The sequence below is a fragment of the Chrysemys picta genome, chromosome 24 (assembly GCF_011386835.1).
Source record: "Chrysemys picta bellii isolate R12L10 chromosome 24, ASM1138683v2, whole genome shotgun sequence".
Lineage (NCBI taxonomy): Eukaryota > Metazoa > Chordata > Testudines > Emydidae > Chrysemys > Chrysemys picta.
Genome location: NC_088814.1, coordinates 17217766 through 17242463, shown reverse-complemented (window position 1 = coordinate 17242463; position 24698 = coordinate 17217766). Strand labels below are relative to the sequence as shown.

At 55.8% G+C, this 24698-nt stretch overlaps 1 protein-coding gene across 6 annotated transcripts in view; it reads left to right on the top strand.

Annotated features, from left to right (window-relative positions):
• The window catches only part of ARHGAP27 (Rho GTPase activating protein 27), an 84537-nt gene that overhangs the window by 44346 nt on the left and 15493 nt on the right, over positions 1–24698 (top strand). For 4 of the 6 annotated variants that reach the window (XM_008167589.4, XM_065577554.1, XM_065577557.1 and 1 more), the window contains 7 exons: positions 10184–10618; positions 10940–11167; positions 13348–13461; positions 14106–14173; positions 16226–16313; positions 20244–20348; positions 24414–24512. In XM_008167589.4, the coding sequence (XP_008165811.2) occupies positions 10184–10618; positions 10940–11167; positions 13348–13461; positions 14106–14173; positions 16226–16313; positions 20244–20348; positions 24414–24512 (1137 nt within the window). Of the gene's footprint in view, positions 1–2537; positions 2685–6841; positions 7045–10183; positions 10619–10939; positions 11168–13347; positions 13462–14105; positions 14174–16225; positions 16314–20243; positions 20349–24413; positions 24513–24698 lie in introns of those variants that run through there. The other 2 variants (XM_065577555.1, XM_008167590.4) reach the window with 2 other exon arrangements.

Below are 24698 nucleotides of genomic sequence, written 5' to 3'. Positions count from 1 at the left end.
AATTCAAAGGGGTCTTCTCACGAATACAGGGACACAGGAATCTATTCACTTGAATGTACAGTTTGAGGAGTAACAATGTCTCTCTTGCACTTGTCATTGTACGTGTCCCAGTTCCCATGCGTTGCACAGATTTTAATGTGTGCGTCAGTCTGATTCTCTCCACTCACACCCCACACTTAGATGCAGTTGCAGCAAAATACCCTCAGGAGAATGTTGTTTCCTTAAAAAAAGAAAACCAAACCCAAAGACATTTGAAATACCAAGCTCCATTTTCACAGGTGAGGGTCACTTCACCAGCCGTACCTAGGCATGGAAATGGGCTTCTCCCGCCTTCGTGCTGGCTCAGTAGCATTAAGAGGAGAAGTATCCAGATGTGCTTTTGTGGTCACTAAAAAGAGGATCCTGTGTGGTAGCTGGAGAAGGATCTCGGGTGTCTAATGGAGCTCGGGCTGCTGCTATGGGTCAGAGTTAAGGGCATGTCAGGGACCTTCAACAGGCAGATGGATACTTTGGAGTGCATTGTTTGTGTCAAGTAGGTTCAAGCAGTGGGATTGGCCCCCTCCTATTTATTACGGGTGCCTCCTTACGGGTTTTACACTAGCCTGAACTCCAGGGGAACACCACACTTGTTTGGAATATAGCCATGGGATTTCGAGATGGAACAGACCCATCAGGGGCACCCTGCCCCCTGCAGCTGGCACCAGAGTTACTGTGAGGCCAGGGCTGAATGACCCAGTAATTACAATCCCCTATCCCACAGCTTCCCTGTCACTGCTGCTTCCAGAAAAGGGGGGTTGGAGAAAGACCCACTCCCATAACCCCAGGAGGAAAGGGGGGGCTTCGCAGCAGCCCCAGAAACTGGTGGGGGAGGGGGAATGTGGCACTTGAGATGGAAGGGTAGCCCCAGAGTCACCCTGCCAGGAGAAGCAACATGGGCTGCAGGGAAGGGGGCCAGGCAGAGCAGCAACAGCCTGGGTGGGAAGAGATCCCCAGATTCCTTTGGTCTGGAGGAGTGGTGACAGTGGGGGAAGAGGAGCCCCTTCTCCTTGGTCCTGCTCAGCGGTGGCAGCTGTGAAAGGGCCGGTGGCTCCAGAGCAGGGTTCATGCTAACTGGGGCACAGGGTTGCTTGCCCAAGGCCTGTGGTCTCACCCCGAGACCGCACAGGCTCCCTCCTGCAAAGTAGGCCAGGGGCCAGGTCGCTTTGCTGGGCTGAGGGGAAGCCCTGGGGCCGAAGCCCCCCTCTGCTAGTGCTCAGTCCAGCGTCTCTAGGGCTGGTGCCTCTACCCCTTCTTCGGGCACAGTTCTCACTGCCTGCTGCAGCTGCTCATGCCCTAGCACAGTTTGTGCTTTTCCTTCCAGGCTCTTTACGTGGCCCCTATTACTGTAATAGCAGAGCACCTCTCTGTTTGCACGGCTGTCTCCTCACGCCCCCCTCAGCGGCAGGGCTGGTAACCCCACTGCTCAGAGCGGGCTGAGGCGCCGACACCCAAGGAGTATGTGGCAGAGCAGGGAATTGAATCCTGGTCTCGCCTGTCCTAGGCCAGAGCCCCAACCACTAGGCCATCCTTCCTCCTCCATTGCTCCCCTGTCTCTCCTCACCTATCTCCTAGGAGCCTAGCCTGCTCCTCTGGGCCTTTCCTCAGCTGCTCCTTTCAGACCTCCGCTCTCCACAGCCTTCACTCCTCAACAAGGGCAGCCAGGAGCAGCTGCTGGGTCTCTGACGGGGAGCAGGAGCAGCCGACCTCTTCCTCCTGTAGTGGTCCTCCCACCTCACTGCCTCCTGGCAGAGCATACCCTGAGCTCTGCCCGTCAGTTCAGGGTGTAGCTGTCTTGCCCCCCAACATGGGGCTCTTGCTCCCCACTTTCCCTGGAGCTACAGGTTTCCTTGCTGCCTCCAAAAACCTCTCCATCAGGCTGCAAGTGCCTTCACTTTGGGGCTAGCCCCACAGGCTCCGCCCCAGCCGCCATCTTAGCACTATTCCACCCACCGCTATCCCCTGCCAGCCCCCTGCCCAAGTGCCTCCTGCCACCGCCTCTCCTCAGCCTCTTCTCCACTCTCCTGCCGACCTCCTTCCGTCTATTCCCAGCCTTCCTCCCACCTCCCCAGCACCCTCCTGCCTCCCCCCTGGGCTCAGTGGGGCCAGCATGCACAGGAGGGAGGGCAGCAGGACTGGGCTGGAGAGCTCGGCTGGCTGGGCATTTGGTACAAACCCCAGGGGGCTCATTCCTTGGGGGTCCATGAGCCCGGACCAGAGGAGCAGGGCTTGTGGTTAAGACCCTGAGTGGCTCAGCTGTTCTCCCGGGCAGCCCAGCTCACCGGGGCCGCTCAGAGCAAACAGCAGCACCAGAGAGCCGAATTCACGACACCCCAGTTCTAACACACGTGGCAGCCTAATATTCGTATACCCTAAGGGCACATGCCAGCTCCCGACAGTCCCTGTACCCTGCTGGGAGCCGCTTATCTCCCTCTCTTCCCTAGCTCTGCTTCTCCATCTGCGGGGAGAGCCCTGTTTATAAAGGGCCCCGGGAGCCATCCTGATCAGCCTTCTAAAATGTCCGCCTGGCCTGGGCCTGCCTTTTCCAGCCAGCCCGGTGAGAGTGCTGCGCCAAGCCCGGGCAGGCTGGGAATAAATGCTCCCCGATGGCCAGCGCTAGGCTCCAGCTGGCAGTTGGCCCACCACAGGTGAGGGGCTATTTGGGGGTATGTTCTCTCTCCCTTCCTGGTGGCTGTGTTTTATAGGAGCAAACACAGGACAGGGGGAGGTTTAGCCGGGGTTTAGGGGGTGAAGCAGGGGCATGGGGGGGAGAACAAAGGGGACCAACTAATTGGTCAGGCAGCCGTTCCCCTTCTGGAATGAAAAGCTGGGCCATGTTACTGAGGAGGTGGCACGGAGACAACAGGGGTTATCCTGGGTCACTTTTCCTGCTTCCTTCAGACCCAAACCACTGAACTAGGCAGTACTGGATTGCCCTATGTGCTCAGTGCCCAGTCTGCCCGGCTGCTTGGGGAACCCACCCTGGCTGTGTGTGCCTCCTACCCAACTGGAGACACCTGGGGCCTCGTGCAGAAGTGCTGAGCACTCCCAGCTGTAGCTGAAAGCAGTGGGAGCTGTGAGTGCTCAGGTCCTTGGTGGCTGTAGCTGAGCACCCAGGAACAGAGGCCCCAGCAATTCATGGAGACTTTTGCAAACGTTGGCCTTACTCTCCTTGTGTCTCAGTGAACCCATGTGTGAAATGGGGGTAATGCTATCTCACCTTGTATTGCTGCGGTGAGTTCAGGACTGGTTTGCAGTACTCCATTTCTGCAGCCAGAAGCACTACAGAAAAGCCTAGGAGGAAATGAATAATTCTGAATTCAGTGCAGCATTTGAAGGGTGTGCAGTAAACAAGGCCTGGGGCTGCGTATTGAACAAGGCTGCCCAGGGGGGGACAAGTGGGGCAATTTGCCCTGAGTCCCGCAGGGGCCCCGCGAGCCCTGGCCCGGCGGCGGTCCGGGTCTTCGGCGGCATTTCGGCAGCGGGGGGCCCTTCAGTCGCTCCAGGTCTTTGGCAGTGGGGGGCCCTTCAGTGCTGAGGACGTGGAGCGACTGAAGGGCCCCCCGCCGCCGAAATGCTGCCGAAGACCCGGACCGCCACCAGGTGAGTACAAGAGCCGCAGCTTCCCCGCTTTGCCCCAGGCCCCCTGAATCTTCTGGGTGGCCCTGGTATCTGAAGAAGTGAGGTTTTTACCCACGAAAGCTTATGCCCAAATAAATCTGTTAGTCTTTAAGGTGCCACCAGACTCCTTGTTGTTTTTGTAGATACAGACTAAGACGGCTACCCCCTGATACCTGGTATTGAATGAGGAGGCTAAAAAGAAATAATGAACTGCTATCTAATCCACTGGGCACTGAATGAGCCCAGGGTCCTGTGGGGAAAACAATAGTCTCTGATTAAAAACTACATCCTGATGCATGTGGGCCCAAATTAAGGTTGCATGGGCACCCTTTACTCGGGCATTTCCTGTCTTTTGAGCAACTGACTGTGCACCTTTGATATTCGTGTTAATGTAGATTTTTGCTTATAGTTAAGGCTACGATTATGTCATGCCGTGACTTCCATTGACCTCTGTGACCTTTTCTGCCCCAGGGCTGGAACTCCCAGCCAGCCTCCCAACAGATCCCAGCCCCTGCCCTGGAGGGAACCCCCTGCATCTGCCCAGCCGGGAGGGGTGGTGGGGGAACCCCCCGCAGCAGCCCAGCTGTTGTGGGGGACCCCCCTGAGCGTCCAGCTGCCCTGGGGGGCAAGGGGACCCCACAGTAGCCCAGCCCCTGCAAGCAGGGGAACCCCAGAGCTCTTACTCACTGCAGCGGTGGGGAACGTGGACCCTCAGCAGCAGTGGGTGCTGAACCCACCTCTCCATCTTATCAGGGATGTTTTTAGTGAAAATCAGGGACAAGTCATAGACTTCCATGAATTTTTGTTTATTGCCCATGACCTGTTCATGACTTTTACTAAAAATATCCGTGACAAAAACTTAGCCCTATTGATAATATAATCTAATATAACCATGCTTTATTTAACTTCTTTGCCATTCCAGTGCCATGTGTCATCCGGGAATGGAATGATTTGAGGTGCCATTCTAGCTGCCTCTTTTTAGGGAGTCTGGAGAAACTGCAGTCTGAAGCTGGCTTGTTTAGCATGCTAAAGCTGATCTATGCTTGCAATGTCTTGCGAGTTTAGTCCATGAGTCAGCCTGCATGTCTCCTCAGAATATTGTGTTCAAAGGTTCTCCTGCAGTGAGGCCTTTGTTTGGCTTAAATCTGGTTTTCCTGTCTTCGCTGCTCAGATGATGCCTTTTACGCTAATCCTGTCAGTGCTGTTATTCTGTGTGTCAGCGAAACCATACAGCAGCTATGAAATCTGCTTTCACCATTACTAACAAAATGAACACTGAACTTTCAGTATGAAGCTCTGGAGTGGCCTATGTAGTTAGCTGGTCTGGCCCCAAGGACCTTGTGTGCCATATTAGCTCTATTCTATAAAACAACTGCAAGACTGCGCCAAACCGTTTAAAAAAGAGATCTTGGCTGTCAGCTCTCTTTGAGGGCAAAGGGATAAAAGATGCTTGGTGTTTCTAGGCCGAGTGGTTTGTTGAACGGACTAATCCAAAAAAGATTGTGGTCCTGATTCAGTCTGGCCCTGGAGCACATGCTTAACTTGAAACATGTGAGTCATTGGATTTAGCGGGGCTATTCCCATGCTTAAGATTACGTGTGTGCTTAGGTGCCTTGCTGAGTCAGGGCTGAGGAAAGTTTTGCAAAAGTGAAAACCTCCAGCCACTTCTTTTCTCCCCCCACTTCATTTCCCTGTGTGCACCCTCCAGTTTGCTGGGTGGAGAAGCTACAGATTTGTGCCTAAATTCTAATTGGAATTTGTCCGCCCTGTCTGCAGACTCAGGCAAATGTTGCTGAATGGGTTGTTGCTTTGCCCATGTTTTACTCTGGAGTAGGTCTCCTCCGGGTGTATTGAGCCACCCCCGTGCCCTGGGAGATGCTGTTTCTGAAAATCTAAGGGAGAGCTCTTCAGTGGCTTTTGAGAACTTGTTCAGTGTTTTCAGCTGGTTGTTGCTGACTGGTAAATCAGAGAGCTGGTGTGAACTCATACCCTTGCACATGCAGCTCCTCTCAAAGAGGCATGATTGTTGGTTTCTTTTTTTAACCAAATCACCACATTAGTGCGACACAAGATCGACTAACGCACACGCTGAGTTTCAGATGGGAACTTTAACTCTCCATTGTCACACGGCTGGACTGTTGTAACCCGGCCTCCTGCCAGGCGCGGCTGGGCGTGCGGCAAGTCCAGTCCCCTGGAGAGGTTGGGTAGTGCGCTGGGCGCACCGGGAACAGAGGCGAGTGCTGCAGGTGCTCCGGGTACTGGGCTTGTTGGTGGATTCCTGTGACCACTCGCACGTTCCAGGTGACGGAGGATTCCTTCAGGAGGGCTGCCAGGAACAAGCTGCCAACTCCATGGGCACCAGGACTACAAGTCAACGAATGCCACCCCTGTTCCTAACCCAGCCCCTAAGGGCAGCCCCCTGAAGGGGTCAAGGGTAACTGTGTTCCGTGCAGTTCCCCAGACTAGTCTAGGGCCACGCCTCCTCTGGAAGCAATGCCAGCACACACACCCTGGCCTGCAGAGCCAACCCATGGCCGGCTCTTTGGTCTGCACTCTCGCTGCGGCCCATTCACTCCTGCTGTCCTGCTGTCACACCCTGCCGCTGCCCCCACGCCTCCTGTTCCCTGGCAAGCCACAGGCTGCTTCCTTGCCTGGCCCCTGCTCCCTGACCGCCCCATGGGAGCTCCTTTTCCTATAGGGGTTATGGAGCCCTCTGCCGGCTGGATGCTGAGCTGGATAGAGGCACCCTCAACTGGCTGCATCCTTTCCCTGCAGCCGAGCCAAGTGCATTAGTGTTTTTCAGTCCTTGCTCTATTCTTTGCCAGTCCCCGGATGGTGTTTGTCTCACTTTCCTCCCGGGAGGTGGGAATTTAACAGTCCTCTGTGTAGATGAGACTTTTCTGGCTCTGGAGGGAATCTTTAGAAAAGCAAATCTTTGAAGGTGGGTTAAATATTAGCTCTTTCCCCTCGATCCAACCTAGTCCCAGAAGTTACTGCTCAGATTTTCGCCACCAGCGAGCCACTTTTAGAAGCGTGAATGCAGCCGCCAGGTTGCAAGAATATGTAAAATGTCAACAAATAACTAATTATGCATAACTTGAAACTTGTGTAACCACGGCAACCCTTCCGCCCCACAAACCCCAACAGGAAACGTGTGAAAGGCTCAGGCCCATATCAGGGCAGGTTTGGGGAAGTCTCTCTCCTCTCTCGATTGGCCTCTCGCTAGGGGCCAGTTCCCTTTGCTTTGCTGCTGTGACGCTCCTGCCCGCCAAAGCGCCCGCGCTCGCTCCTCTTCGTGGTCCCGGGGGCTGGAAGATGGACACCCATGCTCCTAAAGCGCTGCCCAGAACTCGGAGCAGGCTCTTGCGTTTGTTCAGCTCATCCCAGGTGCGGAAGCGTAGATCTTAGCCAGCAAGGAAGAGTAACTGTCGCTTATGGGCTAAGCTGAGGGCGCAGCATCCTACCACTCAGCACTCGCAATACCCTGGAGTGGGCTTCAGTTGACAGGCTCAGGGGATCGGGCCCGGATTGTAAACGTGTCTTGGCGTGGCTGGGGGCTCTGCTATAGATCTGTGACAAAGGGTGACGGAGATGGGAATCGTGTTACGTTGTGGAGGGTTCCGTGAATCGCCCCAGAGACTGATGTTGAGTCTGTAAATAGTTTGTCTCCATCACCGGTTTGAAAAGGAAGAGGAAGTAGGTAGCATGTTGGTAAATATAGCCAGCAACACTGACGGGGGGGACTGTGGCAAATGGGGCCTGGAGAGGAATAGTATCCTGGGCCTAAAATAATTCAATGAGTTTCAACTGGGCAGAATCAACCCAAGCTACAGAATGCCCAAGAGAGGGGAGAGGCTGGGAAAGCGGTGATTGCTATGGGAACCTTTGGTGGGGACCTTGTGGTCAGGGGCTGCTCTACCTCTAGGCAGCTGCCGCAGGTGGCAGATTTCTGGGAGGAGTGGGGGTGGGGGTTGGTTATTTTGAGTGCTTGGCTGGTGACATTTGCAGTGGCGCCTGAAGGACTGCAACAGTGGGGAGGGGGGGGCGACCAGGCCAGCTCTGAGTGACTGGTGCTGTGACACGGTACATGGGGTCACAACACCACTCCAGCTGGCCCAGCTGCCCTTCCATCATGTGGGTGGGGTGGCTGGGCCAAGGTAAGGGGCAATACAGTTACAACTCCCAGCTTCAGCCAGGGGCCAAGGGGGGCACCTGGGCCCCCTGAGCCCCCCCCCTGTCACACCTCTGCTGAGTTCAGGTTCTCATATGTGGGGAGCAAAGTTTCCAGCACCAAGAAGGGGGCGTCACACTGAAGTTCTGCCTAGGGCAGCAGGTTGGCTTGAGCAGCCTCCGAGTTTGGTCTAGCCAGCGGATGGGGACAGGGTGCCAGGTGAGAGAAGTGGCTTTTGTTCCTGGCTCTGCCTGTGTGAGTGTGAGCAAGTCACCTCCCTGCTCAATGCCTCAGTTTCCTCGCCTGCCCTTTGGCTGGGTTCTCAACTGAGATTGCTGGCTCTGTTTGTGTACCGTGGGAGATGGGCGTGAGACGCTGCGGGGCAATCAACTCTCGGTGTTTCTGTGTGAAAACTTTGAACCCATTATAGCTCCAATAACACATACGATCATAGAACTACAGCGATCACAAGGAGAAAACAACTGTCTGCATCTTATCAGCTCATTTCCTTTGGGCATGTGACAGCAGTTTACCTGAAGCCAGTTAGTTTCCTGGTACAGTCAATAAGCCAGTCTTCCCTCTTGCTCAGATGACATTTAGAAACGCCACAGGGGCGTGGTGGGAAAGCTTTATATGTTTGTAGTAGGAAAATTTAAAATTTCCTGCAATTGAAAGGGGATTTATCAGAAAATTGACAATGTTCTGAGGGTGTGCATTCCCTGACTTTCCAGAGGGAACTGGACATTTTTCATGTTCCATTAAATTGGGCCAAAATGTCCAAATTTGGACGATTAAATCTAGATATGTAAAGAAGCAGTTTGGTTTTTAGGCTTATTGGCACCAAAAAAGTGACCCTGCTTTAACTACAAGTGTGCGGATTGGTTGGTTGGGTTTTTTTTAAATCAATTTGGTGAAACCTGTACAAATGCAAAAGGATGCTGGCCCCGCCTCAGTCTGCTGCCTGGGACCCATTGCTGGATTATCTGAGCACCTCACAATGCTCCCCCCCCCCCCCCCCCCGAGGTGAGGCAGGGCAAGGCTATTCTCCCCTTGCTCCAGATGGGAGCTGAGAGAAATTAAGTGACTTGCCCAAGATCACGCAGTCTGTGGCAGGGAAGAGAATTGAACTGAGCTCTCACAAGTGAGGGCTCTAACCCCTAGGCCATCCTTCCTCTTCTGCCCTTCCCTTTCATGCATAGGAAACAGCTCAATTACAGGAGCAGGTGCTGGGTTTTTATTGCGTGCAACACACTGGTTTTACACTGCCTTACCATGCCACTAGTTTTAGACCTCAAGTGCAAGTGTAGCACTGTGTAGTTTTTGCCCTGTGTACTCACAATAATGGATCTCTATCCAGCTGTATCTCTAGTGACATTATCAATATTCTTTCTGTAGAAGGGGTTTTGTAGTGTCATTTTGTCCCCAGATATGTACAAAGTATGTTGCCAGCAAAAATAGCTCAGCGTTAAGGGGGCTAGTTTGAGCTCCTCCACCGGCTGCAATGCCCCTGAGGGTGGTTGTGCTGAGCAGGGATAGCCAGACTGCAGCACTCTCTCGCAATGCCCTCTCCACCCTGGGGGGCCAGGAGAAGGTGAGGTAGAGCTTGTGATGCCCACTGTGGGGGGCAGGCAGGTGGAGGGCTGGCTGCGTGGCCTGGGAGACTGAATGAATGGCTTGGCAGTGTGGGGCTGTGAGTGAAGGCTCCAAAACTGCAATGTTGGGGCTCTCCTGGAGGGGCCTGGGAAGAGCCTGGTGCAGCAGTGGGGGAGGGGAGTGAAACCTGGCGTGCCCCATGAGGATGTGTTTCAGAGGTGAGTACTGGACTCTTTCCCATGGCTGGAGTTCAGGGTTGCAGAGGCTGAGTTGCCAATGGTTACAATTCCATCATGAGTCTCATGACGGTGTTTGTTTGGTTTTTAAAGCCCCAGCTCCTGGAGTCTTGTGAGATCTTAGTTCTCATTGATATCAGAGTGAGTTCCTAGGCGGAGAAAAGCTGGAAAACATGACCCCCAAGGGCTTGAAACCCAGAAGGGCCTCGGGCCGCAGTATTTATAATCTTTTAAACTCATGACTTTTGGGGCCTGGCTCATGGGTTTGGGATACATGGGCTTAGCAGTCCCGGGAGGGAGCCTGGCCTGACAGTGCAGCAATGTCCCTCTGGCAGCCAGAGCCCTACCATGAGTTCCCAGAAACCCTGGTTCCGTCGGCTGTTCTCCCCACCGCGGCCGGCGCATTTCTGATGGTCCGACCAGAATGCTCTCGCCATCCCTGCCCAGACCCCACCCATGTCGTCTCCCGCCCCGTGCTGCCATTCCAAATCCAGCCTGACAGACTGTGGTCCCGATCTCTCCCCAGGCCTGCCAGGAGGAGGAGAAGAACCCCACCCCGGTGTATGTGAACATACAGGAGCTCCGACAGCAATCAGCAGCCACTGACCCCTCCCCACCCCAGGACTGCCCTAGCAGTGTCCTTGCGGACTGGGAGACCCATACGGACACGGGCAGCGGGCACTTGTTCTACTACAACCCTGTGACGGGCGAGACCACCTGGGATTCCCCGTTCGGGTGCCCAGAAGATGGAGTGAGTCCTGCTCCCTCTCCCTCGCCGTCTCTTGCCCCCAGTCCCGCGGCGGCCGAATGGGGCCAGTATGTGGATGATGCCAGCGGCGAGGTGTTTTTCTATAATTCGGTAACGGGTGAGACATCGTGGGAGCCGCCTCCGGCTGCGGACGAGCCCAGCGCCCAGGAGATGCAGCCTGCAATCGCACAGTATGGACCCATGGACCAGAGGGTGAGCCACCAGGAGGAGCAGGAGTGAGAGAAAAGCTGGCTGGTCCAGGAGGGGGGCACAAGGGGGAGCCCAAGCCAGTAGCTTTGGGGAGCGCCGGGTGATGGCTGGGTTTGGTGAAGTGCAGAATGGAACAGCGCCGACCGGGCGGGTAGATTCTTGGTGCTGGTCTGGGGAATAACCCAGGGAAGTGCTGGGGATCTCCAGGATCCTGCTGGATTCTCTCCTCTCTGCGAGGGGGTCTGGGGAGCGCACCCTGGCAGGGCACAGGGAGAGTGGGGGAGGCAGAGAGGTGCGCAGAGGTGACCTCTCTTACGTTCTCAGCCGCCGACTCCGGAAACGGACTATCCGGACCTGTCCCCCGAGGAGCTGGATGGTTACCCGGAGGAGGACTATTCTCCGGTGGGGTCCTACGAGCAGAGCACCTACCCTTACCTTCTGCCAGGGAGATCCCCCAGGCACTCGGCAGAGCTGAGCCCCTCTCCGGGCTGGTGCAGCCAGAACAACCCCGAGGGGCAAGCCTTCTATCCTGACCATTACGCCTCGGACACGGTACGGAGCTGGTGGGGGGATGGGAGTCATTGGAGGGGGACGAGGGCCAGGCAGGACGTATGGGGTTTGAAAGGAGAGGAAATGGAGCCTGATGGCTCTTGGGGAAGAAGTTGGGGTGGAAGTGGAGTGTGGGGAGGGGTGAAGGGGAGTGGGGCAGCATAGGGAAGGGGAGGATGATGTGTGCTGGAGACTCAACCTGCCCTTTTAATGATCTGGCAAGCCCCTGGGCTGCGAAGGTGGCGGAGGGGTACCTGGGGAGAGAGGCCGAGAACAGACTGGCCCGGCGTCTGTGCGGGGCACAGAACTGTTCCCCAGGGAAGGTGGGCGCAGTCCGCCCAAGCGCTGGATTTCCCCAGAGGGTCTCAGCAGTGAGGGGGCAGGAGCGAAGGAAGCGGGTGCCACCAGTGGCAGGGCGGGGAGTGAGAGAGTTCAGCCGGCTCGGTGGGAGTGAAGGAGTGTCTGTGCAGAGCGGCGGGGCTGGGGGCTGAGAGGAGTCTGGGGGGTGACGGCTGGGGAGTTCCCAGCATTAAAGGGCTGATGCTCAGAAGCTCTGGGGCAGCAGGGCTGGGTGAGGAGAAGGCTGAGGGCTCGATGTGGGGGGGAGGGGCTGGCGCCTTGGGCTTCTGATCTCAGGAGGGGCTCTAGGCACGACTGGAAAACCCACAAATGATGTGATGAAAGCGCCGGCCCCAGGGCGTGGGGCCAAGCTGGAGGCAGCAGCGTGAAAGGGGAAGGGGGACGATCGGGCTTACAGACAGCTGGGGGGCACTGTGTCAGGGTGGGGGATGGAAGAGCCGGGAGGGTAGAAGTTCCCCACACACCCTGTGGTGGGTCTGGGGTGGAGGACAGGCGCCCACGATCCCGAGGGAGCGGCCGTGGCAGGCTGGGGCTCAAGGGCGAGCCAGGAGGGAAGCCCTGCGGTGACAGCTGCCCACTAGGGGGCAGGATCCCACAGCTGCCCAGCGCTGAGCGTCTTGTCGCTGCCAAATGTGTGTTGGTGGGTTTCCAGGCCAGAAGGGACCATGCTGACCCTCCCATCCATCCTGCATGGCCCAGGCCAGAGAACCTTCGCGCGGCAAGGCCAGAACTCCTGACAGAGCGAGAGCAGTGGGGGTGCCCCGAGACCTTGCGCCCCCGCGCTGGGTGCTGTATGTGCACGTACCAAACATGGGCCCTGCCCCAGAGACCACCTAGTCTGGGGCTCTGCCTAGCCTGGAGTTCCGAGCTGGGGCCGCTGCCCCAGCACAAGCCCCATATCGCTCCAGGGCAGCCAGTCCGTGCTGTGGGATTGCAGCTGTGCCACCTCCTGCAGGGACAGGGCCTATGACCGAGCTAGTAAGCAAAGTAACTCCGAGCCCCTCGAGGGTGGGGTGGCTTTACACAGGCTGGCCAGGCAGAAAAAGCCGCTGCGCTCCATGGGAGCTTTGAGGTGGAGCCGGCCCCTGCTCCTGGGGGGATACAGGGCTCCCTGCAAACACTGGCGTTCTCCAGCCCAGGGAGGAGCTGTGCTGAGGGGAGCCTGCCCCACCCCAGCACTGTTCCGTAGTCTCTGCACGGGGCCTGCTCAGCGGAGCTAATGGCAGATACTTTTAAAGCAAACCCTCCGTTCCCTGCCAGGTGCCCGGCTTGTGGGGCCATGTGGCTGGGGCTGGGCTGGAGAACGGGCTGGCCAGTGATATCAGGGTTTCTGCCTGCTAAACTCAGGGCAGTCATATCTCACGCCACAGGCTGTGCCCTGAGCCTCGCAGAAATTCTCATGCTAGCCGGGGGTTGGCCTCTGAGCCATCAGGTACTGGCTACAGTATGAAGATGAAGGCCAGACATGGTGGGTTTGCTTTGCCCGCTGCCACCCTTGGTCAGGGAGTGAGTCACTCCAGCCAGCAGAGTGACGCCAGAGGGCACAGAGGAGGTGCCAGGAAAGAGGAGGACAGCATGGCCCTGTGGGCAGGGCACTGGCCTGGCATGCAACAGACCTGGGTTCTATTCCCAGCTCTGCCCTGCTGGGTGATCTTGGGTGAGTCCCTGCTCCTCGGCTGCTTCTGTCCCCTCTCCTCCCAATCTTGGTGTGTGTTCAGAGGAAGTTCTCTGCTGTACAGCTCCCAGCACAATGGGGTTTGCTGGCTGGGGCTCTCAGCGTTGGTGATAAATACGGTTTGTGACTAACTGGTATCTGCTTCCAGGTCTCTGTGCCAGGGGGTCGCCGGAGAGCAAGCAGCGGGTCCAGCCAGGACAGCAGCCCCTTTGCCAGCTGGCACAACTATATGCCAGCCATCCTCATCCAGAAAGAGGAGAAGGTGAGGGAGATGGCTGGGCTCATTTTGCTAGTGGGGTCATGCTGACTCCTTTGGAGCCGTCAGCAGATCTGACTTGAACTCTGCCCTTTGGTGCCGTTCCCCAAAAAGTTCTGTTCACCTGCCCGGGTCCCGGGGGGGCACCCATACGGCCGGGGCCGGGCAGCTGTTGTAGTGGCCAGGCTGGCTAACTCAAGGGGTACTGTAGCTGTGGAGCGATTGTGACCATAAAGGACAGCTGCAGGGATCCCCAGACTCCTGACCCCACCCTGTCAGTGGGCAGCCACTGGGCCTCGGGTCAGGGAGGTGCTGTAGCATGTGCCTGACTTGAAGGCGTGGGTCACCTCCTGGATTTCAGTGGGCCTGCTCGTGTGGGCTTCCAACTAAGCGTGTGCGCCGAGCACTTCCTGAAATAGGGCCCTGGGGCAAGTTATTTTCCTGGTGAGCTTGTGATCCAGATGCCCAAGTGAAAATCCATGGGCGTTTCCCAGGTGCTTACGGGGCGGGGAGGGAGATGGCACCAGGGCACTAGAACGGTGCATTGTGGCCATTCCAGCAGTGGCCCTGATGATCGGCTGTTTGAAAGCCAGTTTCCCTTGGAAATGCTCACGGAGCAGATTTAACCCCTGACTTATCTTTGATTTCAGTTCAAAAGCCTGGACAAGGCCGGAGTTCTTTACCGGACAAAAACAGCTGATAAAGGAAAGCGATTACGGTAAGAGAGTCTCAGTGTGACAAGCACCAGGGCAGACTTCTGACTCGCTGCCTTCCACAGAGCAGACAATAATTCCCAGAGCAGAGCTTTTAGAGAAATGTCCAACCTTGATTCTCCATCACTGACAACCCTCGGTGGCTAATGACCTTCCCTGTTGAACATTTTCCCCTCCTTTCCAGTCTGTGAATAGATCCAGGGGACGTGCTGCTGTGGGGTATGGTTGGAGATGGGAGTAAAACCCTCTGAGCACCTGGCGGTGTGTTCCTAACAGTGCTGTAGGCAAGGAATAAAGGAGACTTTTCCCATAACTTCTTCTTTACCTGCTTTGAAGGTTTGGGGGGGCTGGGGATTCTCCTGCTTGATCTTTCACTAAAGGGAGACAGGTCACTAGTGAGTTGTTTGTGTTCACGCTATTAACCGCTCGGTCACAGATTTCCTGTGTGATCTTGGGGCAGGTCACTCAGGGTGTCGCTGTGTTGCAACCAGGGGGTGACTGCAGCATGCACAGCCAGACCCGAGCTAGCTTGGATCTTGCTAGCCCAAGTGCCCAGAGCAGTGTGTTCTCCAGTGCTGGCGAGCCACTCAAGCCAGTACTCAGGGTACGGGTGGGATCGTACAGCCTGCGCTGAAGTCTGTTCTGCCCCAGGCTTCGCTGCTGTTGGTACCTGGGCTAGCTAATTAGAGGTAGCTTGGGTCTGTCTATGCGTGCTGCAGTCACCTCCCGCCGGCAGCGTGGGCGTGTTCCATGTGTCTCTCGGTGCTGCACTTCTCCATGTGTGCAGTGTGGTGGTAGCCGCATCCCACAGGCCTGTTCAGATACTAGAGTGAGGTGGGCCCTGGAAGCACCTGAGCTAGGGAGACTAAACTAGGAAAGTCTCAGCCAGTGCTGCTCTTTGAGGGTGTTGCCACCATTTTTGATGCATTCTGCAAATGTCTCCAAATTTGGCAAGATCCAGCCTCCATTCCAAGACGAGACTGAGGAGGGATTTGCTCTCCTGCTATGGCCCTTATACATCACTGCACCATCCTCCAGGGGCCAGGACAGTCACGGAGCTGACTAGGGGACAATTCCGCCAGTACAAGTTCTGTGCAGGGGTTTGTCTCCTGAGCGCTTACCCCTGTCCCATCCCCACACACAACTCCCATACCCAAGTGGGGTGCAGCTTTCAACTCGGCCTAGCTGGCCCATTGGGGGTCTTGGTTACAGCCCTGGGTCTGGTAATCCGCCCACACAGAAACCCTCCAGCGTCTTCCCACAATTCCTTCCTGTGTGCCCACCAGGGCAGAGGATCACGGAGCGGCTCAGCGTAGTGCGGCACAAAGAACTGGGGGCTGCCCCCCTGAAATCCTAGTGACACGCACTGGGGAATGCAGCACCACTGAGGTCCCAGTGACGCTGGCAGGGCTTTGCAGCCTGGCTGCTCACACCTGGGCTAGGCCAACCCGGAGACGATCCCCCAGACTTGCTCTGCGGTGTAGACCCGAGGGCTGCAGTATCCCAGCTCACTGCTCTGGGGACTCACTGCTGGCTGAAGAGGGGCCCATGGGTAGTCCTGGGGGGGCCAGAACCTAGAGCAGCTCCCAGCTATTATGCAGGAGGTCAGATGAGATTATAATGGTCCCTTCTGGCTTTGAAATCTATGCACCTGCTTTTGCAAACATTCACGTTTTGAGCAGAACTTGCCAGGAGCTCCCTGCCCCAGCCTGAGCGGCCTGCGGTGGGATGCAGGGTTAGGTAGATAATGTTCATTTGGGTCTAACCTCCCCTCCTCTACTGGTAAGTTTTCCAGGCCGCCCAGCTTCCCGGACAGCAAAGGGCTGTGCCAGCATCTGGCTACAGACAAGCAAACTTGGCACTTCTCCCTGTGTACAGCTCTGAGCACAGGGAGGAGGATTTTTATGTAGAACTCCCAGACCAACCAGCAATGAAGGAACCAGTGTCTCCTTAGGAAGTGAGGAGGCATTGAGAGAAGGGGCTGTGCCATGCATAGGGCTGCCCCCCAGCGTAACCGACATCTGGGTTTAATGCTTTCCTCACCATTCCTCCCGCAGGAAGAACTGGAGCTCATCCTGGACTGTCCTGGAGGGGGGCATCTTGACCTTTTTTAAGGAGTCGAAGCATTTGTCTTCCAGCAGCTTGGTGAGTTGCCAGCCTTTGGCTACTGTCCTTGCTAGGCCCAGGTTGGGAGTTACTGACAGGCTGCAGGCTGCTCACCAGCACAATTTCCCAGCCCTTCCCTGTGCAGCCTCTGGCTTGTACCCTCCCTCCTTCATCACCCTGCAGGAGATGCTTCCCAGGTACCGCGCAAGCTTTCTGCAAGGAGCGAAGTGTGCAAGCAGACTCTGGGCCTGGCTGACTTGTCTCCCAATTGACCCTGAAAATAGTGGGACCATAGAATCCTAGAAGATTAGGGTTGGAAGAGACCTCAGGAGGTCATCTAGTCCAACCCCCTGCTCAAAGCAGGACCAACCCCAACTAAATCATCCCAGCCAGGGCTTTGACAGTCGATTGACCAGTCGAATCCCGCTCTGGAATCTGAAATTGGGTGATGTTCCCTAGAGTGTGTGGCTTGCATTCAAAAGCCCCCTGTTCATGTGGCTTCCAGACCCCTTCTAGGTGCTGGATGCTAGTGGAGTGACTCAGCAGGGAAAGAGACAGAGTTGCTCTGCAAGGGCTGTTTTCCCCCTCCCGGATTAGTGTTTATAATAAGAGACGCGAGTAAGTTACCACCAGCGACAAAGGAAACCCAGAACTCCCTCGCGTGGCCTTTGAGCTGTGGTCAGAGCCGCTCGAAATAGGGAAGGCTGCTCGCAGCACTGGTGCGCGTTGTCACACAGCTCAGGGCTGGTGTGGGCTTGCAACACTTTTGGCGGCATTTTGCAGCAAGGGGAAGAGAATGAGGGCGAGAGAAGAAATGTATCTGCAAGGAGCTCCACGCCCCAAGCAGACCCCTCGCCAGATGCAGCAATGTTGACATCCGCGCACAGTGCTGGGAGCTCTGTAGGGCCACATCCTATTCCTGCAACCTCCATCACTGAGGCTCAACCAGGGTGGAGAGCTGTGCTCATGTGGCGGGAAATTAATAAAAATGATGCATCCAGGGAGCCCTTCAGCCCGCTGAAATGCCTGATACAATTTCCTGACTGGTGGACGATGGGGCTGGGATTTCAAAGGAACCTCAGGGAATAAGGTGCCAAATCCCCACTGAAATCTAATGGGATCTGGGTTCCTAACTGCCTTAGGGCTTGTCTGCCTGGGGAACCTGAGCAGAAGAGCAATTGTGGAACAGAAATGGCTAACCCAGAAAACGGCACTCTTCTTCTGGAACAAGAGAGTCCGTACAGGGAATTAATCAGAAATAAATATTGCTCTTGCAATTCAAACCCTCCCTTATTCCGGATTAGTTCTCGGGGTATATTCGCTCTGTGGAAAGTCGCCACCCACGAGGTTGGAGCAGACAGACTCTTTAATCCCCTGTGGAATAGCAAAGTGCCTGGGTATTTCACTGACATTTCCCAGTGGAAAGCTGTGTTCTATTAGAAAAACCCAGCAAACCACATGCACACCAGAGCCCTGACCCCCCGGACACAAAACAGATAACCACGTACCCAATGCCAGTATTACTGACTTACCAGAGAGAGCATCCAGGAAGGGACGTTCCTCCCCTTTATGGGAGAATTCCGTGCTGGCCCCTAGCCGTCACCGCCTCCTCACTCAGGCCTTGGCTACACTTGCGAGTTACAGCGCCGTAAAGCCAACCCCAGCGCTGTAACTCACTGACCGCCTACACTGGCAAGGCACGTACAGCGCTGTATCTCCCTGGGTACACTGCTGCGGGTACTCCACCTCCCCGAGAAGCGTAAGAGATACAGCGGAGTGGCTACGACTCTCCCCTGTGAGTGTGTACCAGGAATCAACCTGCAGCGCTGTACTGGTCACCTTGTCAAGTGGCCAATCCTCTCCATCGTTGTGACCGGCTGCAGGAATGCGGAAGTGCCAGTTTCAAAGCTCGTACCACAGAGAAAAAGCAAATAGTTTGCTGTTTTCTTTGAGTGAGTGAATGAATGAGCAGGGGGCCGGGAGTTCGGAACTTGCAAAATAGAGTGCTGACACGCTCCAAAAAGCACTCTCTCTCCCCCCCACACACTCCCCGTCACTCTCCACCCCCCACTGTTTGGAAAAGCAGACACATGAATGCTGGGATAGCTGCCCATAATGCACCGCTCCCAACACAGCTGCAAATGTTGCAAATGTGGCCACACCACTGCGCTGGCAGCTGTCAGTGTGGACAGACTGCAGCGCTTTCCCTACGCAGCTGTACGAAGACAGGTTTATCTCACAGCGCTGTACAGCTGCAAGTGTAGCCAAGGCCCCAGATTGCTTCAGATGTGAGTTCTGCTCCCTCTGGTATTTTGGTCTAGGCTCCTTTAGGCACAGTTCTAGTGGAGATGCAGCTTCCGTCAACAAAAGTGTGGCTTTGCTGGTATAGTTCAAAATAAGCTCTCCCAGCAAAAGGACTTTTTGGCTAGTATAACTGTGTCCACACTAGGGCTTTTGCCCGTATTAAAATGTCATAAAAAGATTGCATCCCTACCTGCTATTGCTATCCAGGCAAAAGTTTCTAGTATTGCCCTAGTCTTAGAAATACTCGGGGCAATCTTGGTGTCCAGTCCAGGGGAGGGTTGAATTACATTTTTAATTATGGCCCATGCGCATCCGTTTAGAATTGCAAACTCCCCTCAGCGCACGCACATCGCCCGGTGACCTCACTGGGAGGCACAAATGAAATAGTCAGTTGTCATCAGGGAGTTTTACCCCAACCCCGCTCCCTGAGGTGATGACTAGGGACCGGCAGAGTTCATTCTTCTCGGAGCTATTGTTTCAGGCATTCTGCAGGCGTCACTGCAAAGTCCCACCCTGCTTCTGCTGGGGTGGTTCGCTCTGCAACCACGAGCGGTTTTGTTTTGAATGAAAGCTGAGATGCTGCAGAATGGGAGAGAGTTCCGCCACCTCTTGTGGCTTCATCCCAGGTCTCGTGATCTTTGATGGTTTTCTTTAAGCCCCAACTCCTGCAAACATGATTAGGTGTAGGGTGACCAGATGTCCCGTTTTTAAAGGGACAGACCAGTGTTTTGGGACTTTTTCATATATAGGCATCTATTACCCCCCACCCCCTGTCCTGTTTTTTTCACAGTTGCTATCTGGTCACCCTAATTAGGTGAGCATTTCAGCTTTCAGTTTTAAAAAAGGAAGTTTCTACTCTCATGGTTGTGGAGAAAAAGCTGGGAAACACAACCCCAAATGGCTCCAGCACCCAGAGGCAAAGGAAAACACCCCACAGTAGTAGTAGTAGTAGTATTTTAAACTCATGGTTTTTAAGCCAATCGGATGGTTTTTTGGAGCCTGACTCATGATCTTTGCCTGCTTGGGCTCAGTGATGCAGCAGATATGCTGCAGGCCCAATCACCACACTGCGCCAATGGAATGAAACCGTATGAACCTCTGATCGGCTGGTTCTGGTACAACTGACTCTGGGCGAGGTGTCCTGTGAGAGGCACTTGGTGGCCGGGAGCCAAAAGGCCTAGATTCTAATCCCTACTCTGTGTTCCCATGGCATGGCCTGTCTCCATTGGCTAGCCCCCCGATGGCCCATGGCAGTTGGAGTGTGGAGGGGCTGCCCTCTGCCAGCTCAGATGGAACGAGGAGCAGATCGGGGTCCTCTCATCCAGGGTCTAGCCACCTTGTGCTGGGTCTGGCACCGGGCTGGGTTCCCCTTCGTACCTGCAGCCACGTTGCCTATAGAGACCTGTGTCCCTGGCAGGAACCCCACCAGAGGGGTGATGGCAGGAAGGTAGGACAGCACTGGCTGTACCTGCCTCGGTCCGTCCACACCCAGCTCTGAGCCCGATGGAAATGCCAAGGACAGACATGGGACCCCCTGCCCACATGGCTGGTTTTATAGCCCATGTAGAGCAAACGTTCTCCACCCTGTGACAGCCTCGCTGCTCTGCTCCTATGAACAGAGCCCAGTGTCTCCCTGGGCATGACCATCCTCTTTCCTTCCTCCAGAAACACCCTTCCATGCTGACCTCACCCGAGCATACTGTGGATCTGCGGGGGGCTGCCGTGTCCTGGGCTCCCAAAGAGAAATCCAGCAAGAAGAACGTTCTGGAGGTGAGTCCGCTCAATGCAGCATGGCTTTGGTGGGGCCGCGGGGCCAGGTGGGGGGAGAGATGTGTTGCCTTGGTAAAGAGGCTAAAACCATTGGAAACACCAAGGCCTGCTCCGTGTGCAAACTGGGTTAGTTAAACCCACATAGACCATGTGTAGATGCTTACTTTGGTTTAAAGGTGGTTTATTTTGGTTTAGCTGAATCCTGTTCATGAATGACTTATGATTAGTCTGCATTACACAATCACCTCCCACCCCAGCTGACAGCTCTGCTAGCAAAGCCCCTGGTGTAGATGCAACAATGCTGCCAGAAGAGCGTTCGGGGAGGTGGTGTGGCTATGCCGGCGGAAGAGCACCATTTGCTGCATATCCACCAGCGACTCTGCTGGAGTGGCAATGTCGGCAAAGCTCTGTAGTGTCGACCAGCCCTGAGGTAAGGCACTGCTAGATCGGAATCGAAGGCCGTGTCAACACTACAGAGCCTTGGCCGGTATAGCTGTGCCAGCAGAACCCTCTAGTGTAGACACAGCATAAGACAGCAGTTCTTCTCCCAGCATAGCTACACACCTCCCCAAAGGCCATTAGCTACGGTGTGAGAAGCACTCTTCTGGGGGTATAGCTGTGTCTGCTCCAGGGGCTGGCTGGTGTAGCCATGTCGGGAAGCAGGAGTGATTGTTTTAACACTCCTAACCAGGGCCAGATTAACGCAGGGGTTTTAGGCAGCCCAGGGCTCCAGGCTAAGGGGAGCCCCACAAAAATAAATCCATAATTATAGACAATTCAGTGGTCACCAACCCATCAATCACAATCAACTGGTTGATCCTGGAGCCTCTGCTAGTCAATCGTGATCTCCAGGCTGCTAAAAGTCCAACGGCACAGCAGGGCTCAGGCAGGCTGCCTGCATGCTGTGGCCCCACACCACTCCTGGAAGTGGCCGGCTGCTTGCACGTCTCTGCAACCCCTGGTCGGGGGGGGGGGCAATGAACCGGCCAATGGGAGCTGCAAGGGCGGCGCTTGCGGGTGCAGGCAGAGCACGGAGACACGCTGTCCCCCTCCCCATAGGGGCGAACAGAGACGTGCCAGTAGCCAGCCGCTTCTGGGAGCAGCATGGGGCTATGGCAGGCAGGCAGCTCAGCTTGCCTGAGCCCTGGTGCACTGCCAGCCGGGAGCCGCCTGTGGTAAGCGCCTCCTGGTCGGAGCCTGCACCTCACACCCCCTCCTGCACCCCACCCCCCTGCCCCAGCCTGGAGCCCCCTTCTGCACCCAAACTCCCTCCCAGAGCCCACACCCTTCACCCTCTCCTACACCCCAACCCCCTACCCCAGCCTGGAGCCCCCTCCTGCACCCAAACTCCATCCCAGAGCTCACACCCCTCACCCTCTCCTACACCTCAACCCCCTTCCCCAGCCTGGAGCCCCCTCCTGCACCCAAACTCCCTCCCAGAGCCCACACCCTTCACCCTCTCCTACACCCCAACCCCCTGCCCCAGCCTGGAGCCCCCTTCTGCACCCAAACTCCCTCCCAGAGCCCACACCCCTCACCCTCTCCTGCACCCCAACCCCCTGCCCCAGCCTGGAGCCCCCTCCTGCACCCAAACTCCATCCCAGAGCTCACACCCCTCACCCTCTCCTACACCCCAACCCCCTGCCCCAGCCTGGAGCCCCCTCCTGCACCCAAACTCCCTCCCAGAGCCCACACCCTTCACCCTCTCCTACACCCCAACCCCCTGCCCCAGCCTGGAGCCCCTTCCTGCACCCAAACTCCATCCCAGAAAGAAACTAGTAAAACAGCTGTTCTAAGGTAAGAAGTCGGCTGTTTTGAATTAACTTAACTATATTCTACGTGTTTTAAGACTAAACTGTAACCACAAAATGGCTTATGTTAATTAAAAGGCAAGTTTATTATAGCATTAATAGCCCAATGGTATAATTTTGATCATTTTGTTTTAAATTAGGAAAAATACTTGTATACAGGGGCCCCACAAAATCTAATAGCCCCAGGCCCACAGCAGAGTTAATCCAGCCCTGATCCTAGCTGGCAAAGCTATGCCAGCCAAACGCTGTACCGTGGACCAGGCCATAGAATCAAGGAAATGCAGGGCTGAAAGGGATCTTGGGATGTCATCTACTCCCATCCCCCAGCGCTGAGGCAGGATGAACTATACTGAGGTCTTTTCTGACTGGTGCTAGAGTATCCACACAGGGGCTGGCAGGGGTTTAACGGAACAGGTTTAAATTCACACCTGTAACTAAACTGGTTCGACTCTGCGTGGATAAGACCCCAGGAGGGTCCCGAGGCTTGGTGAGAACAGAGCCTCTTTGTGCAGGGCTGTGGTTTGCACCCAAGAGCTGATGCCCCCTGGCTGGTGTGTTCTCTGGTACGTGCACACACGGCCCTCACACCTGTGACTCTTTAGTGCCCTGCACGCTGGCTGCTTATTGGGCTAACGGCCACTTCACGTTCCCTGTCACCCGGCGCTGCCGTCTGCCCCAGTGCCAAGCAGCTGGGTTACGCGCCTCAGTCTGACCCGGGGCAATCTGCCCTTCCTTTGCGGCGAGGTGGCAGCGGGTGGGGCGGGGCAGTGGGAAATCGTGACTTCGGGCCTTGACTATGCACTCAAGTTGGCCTGGTGCAACTAAAGTGTACAGGCCCCCCTCCCACCCCAGTGTGGACGCAGTTCTCCTGAGATCAAGGTACTTCTCCTGGGATAGCCAGACCCGGGCAGGATGGGGAATAAGCTCTGCTGGTGTTCGGCCCTGTTCTTCCAGAGTAACTGCGTCCATGCTAGGGGTTGTACCAGTAGAACTATAAGGCACATGGGGATCATATCCACAACTGACACAGTTATACCAGTACGAGCGCACCAGGCCTCCCTGGCCATTGCATAACCCTCCACTGGCTGCTGTTTAGCCAGCCCAGGGTATCTTTTCAATAAGACGTGAGTGGCCAGGGGCCACATGCTATTGCCGAGGGGCAGCCAGACTTCAGGGGAAAGGGAGAATTAAAAAGTGGTGTCTCCGTCAGCAGGGCCCCTCTCTGCACACAGCAGGGCAGTACGGGCCAGTCCCCTTTGCCAGTGCAGACAGCAGGCTCCTTTGGGACGGCCGGTACAGCCAAACCCTGGCTCTTTTGGGCTTTGCATTGGAAAGGAAACTGCCAGCTGGTAACTCTTCACGCCTGCACAACGGGACAGTGGATGAACCCGAGATGTTTGGCCGCAGCTTTGAGCAAACCAAGCCGGGGGTTGGTGGTTACTGAACACTTCTACTGCAGTAGCACAGAGGGGTTGGCCAGCTAAGTCCCACAGTACTGGGGGCTGGCCGTACACGGAGCAAGTGGCAGCCCCCACCCAAGGAGCTCACAACAGGTGGATGAGACAGACTGGTGATTCGCACCGGGATCACAATTCTAGCCCGTCAGGAGCAGCGATCACAACGCCCCGCCTGCCTGGCCAGGTTGCGGGCAGAGCTGGGACACTCCTGCTGCAGAGACAGCTTAGAGATGCAGCTAAATACAGGGGGAGACCTCAGTGCAGAGCCAGGGCTTAGTCTGAGGGAGCCCAGTGCAAGGGATCTGCCCCTAGAAGCCAGGCATCTTTTCCTCAGGACCTGTGAGCACCGAAGACAAGGGCTCAGCCTGGGGGAGGGAGAGCTCAGTGGTTTGAGCATTGGCCTGCTAAACCCAGGATTGTGCGCTCAATCCTTGAGGGGGCCACTTAGGGAATCTGAGGCAAAAATCTATCTGGGGATTGGTCCTGCTTTGAGCAGGGGGTTGGACTAGATACCTCCTGAGGTCCCTTCCAACCCTGAGATTCTATGATTCTATGTGGTCTGAATCGATGGGAATTTGGGGTGCCCAATGAGCAGAGACTTGAGCTGTAAAATTGCACAGAAGTCAAGGCCAACAGCAGGGGCCCTGTCACACCAGCCCAGCCCACTGGTGTCTGAGTGCTGTTGTGCCATGGAAAGAAACTGCCCTTCTTCCCCTACGGACCCTCTGGAAGGCTGTCACATTGGGGGCTGCACAGCGCCTGTTTCACCCTGATAACTCCCATACTGCTTCTTTCAGCTGAAGACCCGCGACGGTTCTGAGTTCTTGATCCAGCACGACTCTGAGCCCATTGTGGCCACGTGGCAGAAGGTGATCGCCGACAGCATCGGCAAGCTGGTGAGAGGGGCTTCTCCAGGCGTTTTGTTAGAGCTTTCCCGAGGCACTGGCCTGGCAGGAACCTGAACCCAGGACCTCCGGGCCAACCAGCAGGAGCTCTGGGCTAAAGTTCCAGGAATAGGCCCCTTTGTTCAGAAGACCTTTTACACAGTCCAGCCCCCAGATTGGGACAGAGACCCAGATAGG